Source organism: Saccopteryx bilineata, chromosome 5, assembly GCF_036850765.1.
Source record: "Saccopteryx bilineata isolate mSacBil1 chromosome 5, mSacBil1_pri_phased_curated, whole genome shotgun sequence".
Classification (NCBI taxonomy): Eukaryota; Metazoa; Chordata; class Mammalia; order Chiroptera; family Emballonuridae; genus Saccopteryx; species Saccopteryx bilineata.
This window is the reverse complement of record NC_089494.1, coordinates 210,252,002-210,265,221: the sequence shown is the minus strand read 5'-3', so window position 1 is coordinate 210,265,221 and position 13,220 is coordinate 210,252,002. Positions and strand designations below refer to the sequence as shown.

General features: G+C 36.5%; 1 protein-coding gene and 1 pseudogene across 5 annotated transcripts in view; both read right to left on the bottom strand.

The window, feature by feature from the left end:
- ANKRD17 (ankyrin repeat domain 17) overlaps positions 1-13,220 on the bottom strand; it is a 181,541-nt gene that overhangs the window by 67,020 nt on the left and 101,301 nt on the right. For all 5 annotated transcript variants that reach the window (XM_066232624.1, XM_066232625.1, XM_066232627.1 and 2 more), the window contains exons 5-11: positions 12,939-13,086; positions 10,163-10,396; positions 6,550-6,644; positions 4,461-4,698; positions 2,970-3,161; positions 2,500-2,609; positions 138-225 (exon numbers count right to left, since the gene is read on the bottom strand). In XM_066232624.1, coding sequence (XP_066088721.1) covers positions 138-225; positions 2,500-2,609; positions 2,970-3,161; positions 4,461-4,698; positions 6,550-6,644; positions 10,163-10,396; positions 12,939-13,086 — 1,105 coding nt within the window. The remainder of the gene's footprint in view (positions 1-137; positions 226-2,499; positions 2,610-2,969; positions 3,162-4,460; positions 4,699-6,549; positions 6,645-10,162; positions 10,397-12,938; positions 13,087-13,220) is intronic.
- LOC136338044 (large ribosomal subunit protein uL4 pseudogene) lies at positions 10,870-12,216 on the bottom strand (annotated as a pseudogene).

Sequence of the window (13,220 nt, the reverse complement as noted above, 5' to 3'; positions counted from 1 at the left end):
GACATTAAAAAAATGTCCTTTATCTTTCTATCTTTAAATATCTTGAGGACAGACAATATACACCTTTGATTAAAACCCAAACACACACACACACACACACACACACACACACACCCCTAGAATTTTAACAAACCTACCTTTACTAATTAAGAACTGCACAGTACAAACATGACCAGCTCTTGCAGCTTTCATTAAAGGAGTTCTTCCACCTTCAGATTCATGCTCCTGTTTAAAAAAACACAGACTTAATTAATATTTATATTTAATTGCTAGTGCACAATTATTCATTTTTTTGTGAAAATCACAAGAGAAATTGGACCAATATCTGAAGCTAAATATATTAAATATTCTTTGAAAGAAATTAAGGACTACATCTTTCAATTTAGGAAACCTAAATTTAGAAACATGTCCAACAGAAATAATTTAAGAACTGGAGTTATAGTCATGTGATAGTGATGCCCTCATCTAAAGCCATCTGGATAATTTTTTGTGCAACTTGAATAGTGAATTAAACTCTAGCATAATCCTAGCCCTCTAAAAATGACCAACACTGGCAGCATTAATCTCATCCAGTCCAAGTGATTTTCTTTTCATAAGTTTGTATCCTATCTGTATGAATTTCTGTAAGTATGCCACACTCTCTTTATGATTTCCCATTATCTCTGTGTTACTTTATATGAAAACAGCAAGGCTAGTGATAACTCACGCAACTCTGAAACCACTGATTTCAAGATCTCAAAAGGATGGAGAATCAATTGTGTTCTTGTGATTGCTGGGTAATTGAGAATACTACCAGAAAAATTTTCAGATCTTAGAATATACAGATTTGAGAAAAAAATACCATTTATAAAATATTATATGTACATTTTTTTGTTGTTTCAACACATCATCTGATGAACTTTGATTTTTATCTCAAGCCCTATACTGGGTTATTCTAATTGCAATTAACTAAGCAATATTACATCGCTGCATGTTTCATAGCTACTGTGGTGACACTGGAAATATAGTTCCTGAACTGAAGCAGCTCAAAAATCTAGTAAGGGAATAATCCACACACAACTAATTAGAATACTGTGTGTCATAAACGCTTCAAGAGTTGTACCAGCACATGCAGACCTGAAAGGATCACACTAATAATCTTAATTCGACCCTCTCTTTTCATAAATGAGGGAAGAGAAGTTTATAGAGGAGCCTGCTTCTGCCTATACGTAAAATTCTGTCATAAACTATGAACTTCAGGCAAACACATTTATTGGTTAATCTCAATCCCAAGAACATATGAGTGCTTCTATTTTTACTAAAACTAAAACCACTTCTTCAAGTCTCACGCCCCTCTCACAGGCTAAACTGGAAGACTAGTATTTTCCCCACGCATATTTGCTTTATACTTCCCTGCCTTTCAAGCTATACCTATTGTGTATTATTTCTTTCAACTAGAATATTTCTTTTGTCATAACATTGCCGTATCTACCTTTCTAAATGTTACCTAGCCCAAACTATAGTATCTCAGATGATGTCTTTACTTCTTCCGATCTTGCTCACTCTCTGTACCTGCCCTCTGAGATCTCTTAATAATCTTCCTTGTAATGACCACAGTTATTCACCCTTCTTACTAAATTAAGTTTTTTTTTTTTTTCTTCTTTTTTTTTTTTTTTTCATTTTTCTGAAGCTGGAAACAGGGAGAGACAGTCAGACAGACTCCCGCATGCGCCCGACCGGGATCCACCCGGTACGCCCACCAGGGGCGACGCTCTGCCCACCAGGGGGCGATGCTCTGCCCATCCTGGGCGTCGCCATATTGCGACCAGAGCCACTCTAGCGCCTGGGGCAGAGGCCAAGGAGCCATCCCCAGCGCCCGGGCCATCTTTGCTCCAATGGAGCCTCGGCTGCGGGAGGGGAAGAGAGAGACAGAGAGGAAAGTGCGGCGGAGGGGTGGAGAAGCAAATGGGCGCTTCTCCTGTGTGCCCTGGCCGGGAATCGAACCCGGGTCCTCCACACGCTAGGCCGACGCTCTACCGCTGAGCCAACCGGCCAAGGCCTACTAAATTAAGTTTTTTGAGGGAAAAGATTTTTTATTACTCATCTTTTAAACTTCTTTTATGTAAAAATGCTTTGAACAGTGTAGAAACAATTTATTTCCTAAGTACAGTGATTTGCCTCTAAGCCATATTTGCCTTTTTTATACAAAATCAAAAAAACTCCTAAAAATGGCCAAGTACTTAAGAGAAAATAATTTTGCAGTAACATATCTAACACAAAGTTTTCCCTTTTGTTTTGTGGGGAATGAGTGATAATAGATTCAACAGTTCTGCTAACAAGGAAAATACTAATGGACACCAAACAGTGTAGAAAGAAAAAGTGAATGAATAAATAATAGTCAAAAGGCCAACATAAAATTAGAAATAAAGAAATACCTTTTGTCTGCTTTCTCCATGTAATTTTAAATTAATTTCTTGTATTAGTTTTAAATATTAGGACTTAAAAGGTAACACAGCTTACCAGATCTGCTCCTGCCTGAAGTAAGACATCTGCTACATCAGTATGACCATTTTCACAGGCATATGTTAGTGCTGTATCCCCTGTTGCTGTTGTTGCATGAACATTAGCTCCTGTAACAGTATTAAACAACAATCATAGAACATAAGGGATGGACATAACATTTCTTCTAGATAAGCCGTACCTCCTCAAATTAGACAAAATAGCCTTACTGATTTCTAGAAATAGAAAACTGTCAGCATCTTTAAATGCAAAAAAAAGAAAAACCAATAGAAATAGATCGCTATTTGAAATATAAGCTACAGATACTTCAAACAGCCATATGGTAAATTATTCAGAATAACAAATTTTATCATGTTACTTTTCCATATACATTCAGTGTATTATAATATCAGAAAAAATTATTTGCATTATAACATTTTTACTTAAATAAATCACACAAAAAACTTTTCCCAAATGAAAAAAATGCCTACCTGCAGCTAGTAAGTATTTAACTAACTCCAAATGACCCTCTTGAGCAGCTTCCATTAAAGGGGTGGAACACCCTAGTTCGATATCAGCTCCTGCCTTAATCAGGAAGTCTGCCACTTCCAGGAAGCCTCCACAGCAGGCCAGAGTCAAGGCAGTTTCTTGAGTTTCTTCTGTCTGTGCATTGATATTTGCTCCTAAAATAATTATTTAAAGAAAATCATTAACTTATTCCAGAGATAAGCAAAACATGATTGTTTCCTAATAAACTATACTTCAAAACTAAATGTGTACATTACTTTACTAAAAAAGTGCCTCTCCCCTATTCTGAGAAGCAGTTAAAAATAAACTATCAAAACCATATCCACTAGTCCACATTTGATGTGCAAGTTTGAAGTAAGATTTATTCAGCCAGAAGGTACAAGTCAGGTGATACAAGAGCTTAGAAAAATAAACTACATTCCCTCCTGACCTCCTGATAAAGATGAAAAAATAATGATAACAATGTGGATGATGATAATGATAGCAGATATTTAATATGCTAGTACTATTTACCAGGTAATATTGAAAGCTTTTTACACGTTACTGTTAGCACCATTTTATACCTAAGAAAATTGAGGTTAATTAATTTGCTCAAGGTCACATTATCATCACTATTACCAACACCATAGCTAACACTTACTGGTACTATATGTACTATACAATAAACAGTGTTCTAAAAGATACACACACACTCACAAAATATTATAGATGACAAAATTAAGGCACAAGTTAGAAACTTGCCTTGGTTATCAATTTGGCAAGCAGTGGAGTTGTGATTCAAACCTTCCAAGAAGTCTGCTTTTAAAATGCTAGTCACTATTATCACTCAAATAAAAAGGTTTTATTAAAATGTGCCATCCCTCTTAAATTCATACAAACATAAACTTTACTAAAGCAAATATAAAAATTAGACTATACATGTGGAGAGAAATGAGAGATTACTTCTAAACTTAGGGTATCTTGAAAAAGTAACTCTCATATTTTTCCCAGAAGTCCATGTGTATTGAGCTCATTGATAGCATCTTATATGTACATTCTAGCATTCTCGTCAAGTTAATCCATATAGCATGGATTTCTCATACTGTTTTACGAAATACTAGACATATGACATATTAATAGATATTCTTCCCCGAGAGGAATTCTCTTACATTAGCTTGAGAAGTGTTAAATCTCATATTTGCTCCTACATAACCTACAACACTACTCCACCTCCAGTTCTATTTTTTAACCACGCAGTACATGATGGCTCTGAAAGCTCTATATTAAAGAAGTCTATTAGATTTTGTTTAGCAAAGTATGGTAGCCATGTTCAAAGCAAATACTTTAGCATTGGTTTTTGTGACAACTCTCATTACTAATCTATTGGAAAGATAAAAAACTGAATTTAATTCTATTACATTATAATCTTACATTTTTACACATTTATACTTTAGTGTCTTGATTAGAATGGTTACCTTGGCCTAGAAGTAACGCCACCATCTCTTCATGTCCTTCACGAGCTGCTTCCATCAACGGTGTATAACCTTCATCGTTGACCTCTTCCAGGCTAGCTCCTCTTTCAATAAGTAAAGCCGCAAGTTCCACATGCCCACCACATGCAGCCAAAGTCAATGGTGACTCAAATGAATCAGCAGGCATGTTCACTTGGGCACCACTGTCAAGAAGTAACCTAGCTACTTCAACATGGCCATCCTAGTTTCAATGCAATTAAAAAATTAAATCAACACCATTAAAAAAATCTTTTAAAAATATGAAGATTTCTCAATTATACAATGTTTACTGAGCTATGTTCAAATAATAACTAATAAACCTACACTTAACAGTTGAGTAAGCAAGTATTAAGACCTATCTGTATTTCTTTAGCACACAGTAAAAAAACAGACGGAGGATATAAAACATGTAGAAAAATAAAGCCTTCAATCAAGAAGTTTATTAACTATTAGGAAAAACAACAGTAAGCACATGAAACAAAAGACCACTGCAACGTCAATACTTCATGGTATAAACTTAAATGATAAAAAGATGAAGGTTAGAATGGATTTTGTTTTTGTAGAAACCTCAGGAACAAGCAGACTTTTGATCAGGTAGAAAAAGAAAAATGCAGAACTTTTTAGGAGTGGGAGAACTGTACATGATGTGCTAGAGGGAAGGGAACACAATATGCATATGGTACTTCCTTTGTTGTTCAACAGTCAAATGCCAGTGAAAATTCAGAAAAAAAAGTTCTCTCTTTCTATCCTGGGACCCCTTTACTATAGCTTTCCTAACTATTCGCTGCTCCAAGGCTCCCCATTCCACTCTTTTTCTCCTTTAATATCCTTTTTCCTCCTATATATTACCTCACAAGCATTTCATTTTCTTTTTAACATGTCATGCCCATTTAATTGCCGCCATCAGTCACGATACCACTTCAATGTCTTATTTCTAAGTTTACTTTGATGTTCCTCCAGCTCAGAATTTTCTCCCTCCATAGTCAATTCCTATATTCTCTGGCCCCTACTATAATATCTTTCATCTACAATACTTACAACACTTAACTTCTAATGCATGCCGGTTAGATCTTTATAGTATTCCACTTTAATTTCTTAACCTACTATAAGTTGTTTCTCTAGTTGGGGTGGCAGATGTTTTCAGTTCCTTATCATGGAGATATCACTGAAGTGGTTTAACATAGTATCTCACTTAATCCTCACAACACCCCCAGAGAAAGAAAGATATAATTCCTCATGTTAAAAGATGCAGAACTCAAAACCTTCAAAAACACACTAATGTATGTTTAAAAAATATCACAAAAGCAAATACTGGCATGGCATTAAAAAAAAAAAAAAAAACAAGGTAACTCAAGTCTTAAATGGCTATTAAATATATTTTAAATTAGTAATTAAAAATTAATGTCCTTTTAATAATCGTTCTCTGAAGGAAAGTTGAGATAAGAAATTTCAAATTCATTGGGGCTTTCATCTACCTATGGCATGTTATTCTCACAAATCTGTCTATAATGTTATTCTGATCCACTTCTGTGCCACAAATCATAGACTGAGATACAGAAGTTGAAGAGTATAATTATTACCCATTCGTGCAAAACAAACTTTAAAACAGAGTTCTTACTACAATAATTCAGGGTTCAGAAAAGACCGTAATAGATGTAACACAAATGATATTCTGATTTCAAATTTTTCCTAAATTACTGGTTTGATAAACATGTTATGCTAGTAATATGTGCATATTCTGTGGATTACAGTCTCTTTAACTTCCTTAACCTTCTAAAAAGTCATTTTTTGTGCCAACTACATAAAACCAGGAGAGTTATTTGAGACAAGAAAATGAAGGTAGTACTGTACTGTAAAGCTTCAGAAAACACTTCTAATAGAAGGTAATGCCATACAACTGCTCTGAAAACTACTAATAATTCAGATAGCTGAGGTTCCGCCCAGTAAGAAGTCTATGATAAACAGAATTTTTGAGCCCCAAAAAAAGACACACTGTACACTGTCTCTACCTAATTTGTGAATGTATTTCATGTACATATGTTACCAGTCTTACCATGCAAGCCTCCATTAGAGCAGTGTGCATTTCATCTGTTTTATGCTCTTGATCTGCGCCTGCTTCCAAAAGAAATCGCACCATCTCTAGGTGTCCTAAACCAAAAGTGTATTAAGATTACTTAAAAATCTTATTCCAAAAAATGTAACACAAATTACAGTATTTTTAAAAGTTTTACTTAAATTAGAGCAATAAAACTAACGTCAGCTATAAGCTACCCACAACTGCTGGATACAACTTAATACAAGTGATCTTTGCTGTACTGCTCCTTATCCTGTTGCCCTAGAGACTGTGGGTACTAAAATCCTTCCTGCAGGTGAGCAAAGATGACATTAAAATCCAACACCCAGAATATCCCCTCAACAACCTTTTATGAGCCCAGGCATACTATAGTTATTTCACTTATAATATGGAATAAATTAGCTATCATAAACATGAACTAGTAGCATGAGATGTTTATAATCATTGAAGTGAGAAAAAGTATTTTAAGTTTCAAACTTTTTAGGAACAACCTGCATTTTACATATGCAGTAAACTGAGAACTGCATATATAAACATATTCTTGAAACAATACCATTTAGTCTATATTTATTCATTTTTTTAGATGTACATATACTATACTCACACACTTATATTTATGCAGTCTCAAATAAACTATATGCTTCAGTTCAGATAAAGACACCTTATGAGTAGTTATAAAGATAAATTTTAGGAACGACTTCAGATATAATAGAAAAATTAATAATTTTTTCCCCAAAATTATTTGGAATGAACTGCAGTCAATTCTCAATCAACTGGGACTTCAGAGGGGTGGACGGCAGAATTACAGACAAACACTTAAAACAAAACTAACTTAGGTGAGCTAAGACAGCATCGGCCATCCCTTGTTTTTGCTAGTGCCTATCCTCTACCCTCCCTTTTCTGTTATTCTCCCCTTCCCAAAGATCCACATCAATCTTCAGTCTCAGCCTGAGTTTTATCCCTCCCCATCTCTTTCTTGTCAATCTATGGCTTAGGAGACCTCACCAGAAATACAGGAAAGGGAGAGAGGGCCCTTGGATTTTTGAAAATACTAGAGATGTTCCCCAAAGCTCAATTTTATATCCAACTTCTAGTTAAAGCCTGCAAACCCCAACCTCAGATGTCCCTTTTGGAAAGCAGGTATGGCTATAAGCAAAGGTGACAGGGAAGAGTAGCTATGTGTAGCCCATCTTGCAGCCAGGTTTAGAAAGTTATTTGTGAAAATGGCAGAGAGCCACCCAAACAATGAGCCCTAAAAAGGCTTCCCCAACACTTAATTCTTCTCCTTCCAGAAGGCCAGCCTCTACCTAACTACCCAACAGAACTTGAGAACTAAGGGACCTCAGCTGTGCTTTACAATCACCCTGTATCTAAAAATCATTTAACACCAGATAATCAAAAATCCTATAGATAGATATTTTCACATTTAACTTAAATTTTAGTCATTTTAACCATGTTACTAAGGAAATTATTCCAGAAGAACTCACACAACCTTGGCCACTCTGAAACAGAATGAAACAAAACACCACCAGGCCCAGAACTAGGGTGAGGCAACCAAGTTCTGGATGCAAAATTTAAAGAGGTATTCACTCGCAAGCTTGGGTAACTGAAGATACAGCCATTAAGAGTGAGTGTCTCCTTAAATTTTATACTCGCCTTGTAAGAGCTTTTTCTTGATGCCCCAGGGTCAAGAATTCATCACTTATTTTATGACACTATCATGGAACAGCTGCAGATAATATTAAACATTGAATTGAATGGCTATGGCTATGCACACATAATATAGCATTAAATTTGATTTCTAAAAAGTTCCTGATTTTATAGCCATTTATCTGTCACAAAGGTGAGGTTGGAAAAATATCTGGCTCTGTGGCTATCTTTTTAGAATGTGAAATCTACATCATTTGCTAGCTGAACAACAAAGCACCTTTTCAGATAACTGTCCTGCCTTCCCAAAAAAGAGTATTTTTCTGGCCTGACCAGTAGGTAGTACCGCAGTGGATAGTGTTGACCTAGAGCACTGAGGTCCCAGGTTTGAAACCCCAAGGTTGCCAGCATGAGCATGGAATCACAGAGGACCCCATGGTCGCTGGCATCAGCCCCCACTAAGGCACTTATGAGAAGCACTCAACTAAACTGAAGTCACCACGAGTTGATTCTTCTCATCTCTGTCCCCTCTCCCCCCCCCTCCACCTTCTTCTTTTTCTATTCCTTCTTTCTCTTTCTCTTTCTCAAAAAAGAATATTTTTCTATATTATCTGTATTGTCAGGTTGGTTTATATCACTGAAAATCTCATGTACCCACTCTTTATACCAGTATATATGGGTAGACATTCTCATTTTCAACCAGCTCTTACTTCTAACTGTACTATATAAATGTGATGACACTCTAAAATTGTTCTTTTGAATTTAAATTCCCTCCACACCACTTTTCATTTTTCTTCTCATATCTCCTCCTTTTTCTTCTCGGTATCATAAGAAATACTTTAAGTACCTTCTTGTTAGTAGATCATTCTGGCTAGTTTTCTTGTGTTTTCTTTTAAACTTACAGGTTGAATACTTCTGGATTCAGTACGATTCTTTGGTTTGGACCAGAGAAAATATTCTAGCATGCAACACCATTTAAAAGTGCATAATAAAATTAACTGTTTCTAATAAAGTACTGGATCAATGGCCATTTTTCATTCCCAATATTTATAATGCTGAATCTATATTTTAAAGTTTACATATTAGAATTTTACTTAGAAAAACTTAAAACAGTTTATCAGTTAATTACATGCTATTTACAGGGGGTCTTGGGTTACGACAACCTTGACATATGATGTTTCAAGTTTACGATGCTCATTCCAATAAAAACTTCAAAAAACTAAGATGTATTTCGGCTTATGCCATTAGCATCATACTTACGAACTACTTGTAGGAAACAGTGTGGTTGCACACAGCGGAATAACACACAGTAATGTCGCATAAGAGTAAGGGAGTTGGTATCCCCCAGTTCACTTACCTACACCATTTTGGACTGTTATAAGTACAAGTGTTCCAACTGTGTTAGGCTAGGGTGTGTTTCAACTTACACCAAAATTCGGGTAACATCACTGTCATAGGAATGGAACCATGTCATAACCCGAGGACTGCCTACCAGTGGTAGTCAACCTGGTCCCTACCGCCCACTCGTGGGTGTTCCAGCTTTCATGGTGGGCAGTAGTGGAGCAACCAAAGTATAAATAAAAAGACAGATTTAACTATAGTAACTTGTCTTATAAAGATTTATTCTGCCAAACTTAGCGAAAATCCGACATAAAGTACTTGGTAAGTAATTATTATTATATGCTTTAACTTGCTGTAACTCTGCTTTATAAATTTTATAAAGTAAAGTTACTTCCCTACTTTATAAATCACCATTACTGTGGAACAGTTGGGCGGTTAGAAAATTTTACTACTAACAGAGATACAAAAGTGGGCGGTAGGTATACAAAGGCTGACTACCCCTCGTCTATACTATTACCACGTTTTCATTTTATTTTAATTAAAAAATGTAAACTGGCATTTCACGTGTTTAAAACCATTTATAAAAAAATGTTTTCTACTATACCTTTATAGCAAGCTAATGTAAGGGCACTCTCTTTAAATTCGTTGGAATGCGTATTAATGCCAGCCCCGTTTTCTAGCAGCAATCGGGCCACTTCCACGTGTCCAGCACTTCCAGCTTCCATAAGAGGAGTATGACCATTTTCATTATGGTCCTCGATACTAGCACCGGATTCCAAGAGCACCTTTACAACATCTACATAGCCTCCAGCACACGCATATGTAAGTGCTGTGTTGCCTATTTTAGTGAAGAAAGACAAAAGACATTAACATAAAACACCAAAATAAAACAGAATCTAATTTAGCATAAAAAGGAAAACTGAAATGGGAAACTATAACCTTAATAAATTTAGATAACATACTTATATAATTCCTTTCCTTACTGCATTTTATTCTACTGAAATCAACTCCCCGTTCTTTTCATTTAAAAAGCAGGGTCAGACAGACTCATCATAATTGTAGTTATAAAATACTTAGCAACTCTAAAACTAAAATTAACTTTTCATATGAGAAATAGGTATGTTCATTCTTTAATTAGAGAAATGTTCCACAAGCTTTATTTTCTGTATCTTAAGTATTCATCATATATATTGTAGATACACCTCATGTTGTTTCTAGTATTTTTTTCTCACTGCCTCTCATCAGTTTTTTATTCAAAATTAGCTGTCCAACATGATTTGACCTTTATGGAATAAATAAACAAATTTAAGTCTATGCCACAGGCCTGTTCTCTTCTGTGGTGGATTTCTGGGGCTTCTTCTCAGCTGCTGGTTTCTTGGAAGCTGTGGCCTTTTTTCCCATCAAACGCTTCCTCTGCTTATGAAGGGTAACAGTCTTCTTTCCTTCCTTCTCTACCACGGGCTTCTTCCTGGAACCCCTTTCTCATCTGATTTGGCTTCTGATGCCGCTGCAGCTTTATCTGCCTGGAGCCTGGAATTCTTGGCCTGGCAAGGATTACTGTTCCAGCACAGGATCCTTGTATGTGGGTTTAGATTCAACATGATTTCAGGGTTTTCAGTGGATTCTTCTTCAGGACCGTGGAATGAATCCTCTTGTGTGGTGTTCAGAGGGCTCTTTGGATCCCTGGGCTTTCAGAGATTCTGCTAAGGTCACTACTGAGCAACTTGGCGTGTGGGAGGGTTGTAGTTACCCGTCAAGGAGGCAGCTTTACTCCAGTGCCACACAGCTCATCTATCTTGCAGAAAGCTCTTTCAGTCCAAATGCAGAAACAGTCCACACGCCACTAAGTTTCAAAATGTCCAGTTTGCTTACATTAAGCAGAGTAATTCCAGGGACGTTTCTGAATGCTTTGATGATACCACTGTCCTCACTGTAGATGATGCAAGGTCCCCTGTTCTGGACACAACACCAATTTCTTATTTGACCTTGCCAGCTCTCATTCACTAAGAGGCACAGACCTTTCTGATACCATTTCTGCTATCATTCCAGGCTTTAAGTTTCTTCTTAAGCAAAAGAGCCACCTTGGTTTTCTTGCAGGCTTCAACTTTATCTTCAACCCCCAAAGCAGTTCAGGGACTTCCTTAACATGATGACCTGTAGACATGCCCAGCGCTGGCGAGGCAGAGGCAGCCGGGGCCGCGTGGACAGCACATCGCCACCGTGTTATGTTCACTCTGTGGTGCCAACAGCACCAGGTTTTGCTTGGTGGAAACATGCAGCCTCCACGACACATATAGCAGTTCCAAAAGTATCCTAGCAAGAATGAAGACCCCCCCCCCACCTTGAACTCTGGGAATTTGAGCCACAGCTCCGCCAGTACCCCTAGATTCAACACTGGTTTGATGACCTCCTGATTCACGGATTACGTAGGGATATCCACTACTTTTGCACAAGTTGCTATGAACAAAGTTCACAATTATCTGGTTGAATGGGAGCCTTGGACACAGCAGACAAAGTGACATTCTTGCCAGATGAGTCTCCCTTTCCCAAGTGCACTGATTGCACTGATACCGTGGATGAGCACACACCACGACGTGGAGAGGAAAAGGAAGGCGACTCTCTTCTCAGGCCAGTGGCTCCCGCAGTCCCTTTAATCATACATATCTGTTTTCTCCATAATGTCATATATCAGTTAACTAATAAAACTTAAAGGAATCTCAAAATTAATCCTTTCCTCACATTACAGGAAAAAAACAAAAACAAACAAACAAGTTTTCAGGTAAAACCCCAGTAAACTAGAATCTGTAGACTTCAAAAATTATTTAAAATATTTAACAATTTTGAAAACTGGCATGAAAAAAATTAACAAAATATACTTTCATATAATTTTAGAGCTTTATTGAAATCTATCTGTGCCCATATTATAAAGAAATAAAATTAGTTTAGACTAAAGTTATGTCCCTGGGGGACACGTTTTCATCTACTCTCTTTCTCTACAGGCCCCAGTTTAGTAAGAGTAGGCAATGAAAGTCCTGCCTTTTGTTCCATATTCTTCTTGTTCTCCATATCTTCTCCTCCCTTCACCAAAAGACAGGAAATTCTGTTATTCTATTCTTAGCTCATACCTCTCCATTTGCAAGAGTAGTTCTAAGTGGACCAGTGTTTAATTTAAAAGAACCGTAAAAGGTGAAGTAATTGCCCTCATACACAAAACAGGAGAAACATCATTCAAAACATATTTTACATACTTTACACCTAATGCAGACTAATGCAAACTTGTAATAGAACTGCAAAAGCATCATTAATGATCACTTTCATGTGAAATAATTATTATCAAAGGATATTAATATTTAACAAAACTAAAAAGAAATACACATAACCTGTTGAAGACTGTGCGTTGACATCAGCTTTATGAGCTAGCAGCAACTTCACAATTTTGACATGTCCTCCATTAGCAGCAGCCATTAAAGGTGTAATATCACCTTTGATTCCCCTGTCTTCCACATTTGCATGCATTGCCAACAAAACCTTATGAAAAAAAAAGTTTTAAAATATTTTGAACATATGTTAACACCTATGTGATCATACCATAGCAGAAAAGAGCCAATTAACACAAAATGTAGCTAACAAAACCATTGGTTAAAAGGAGCCTAATGGTTGCC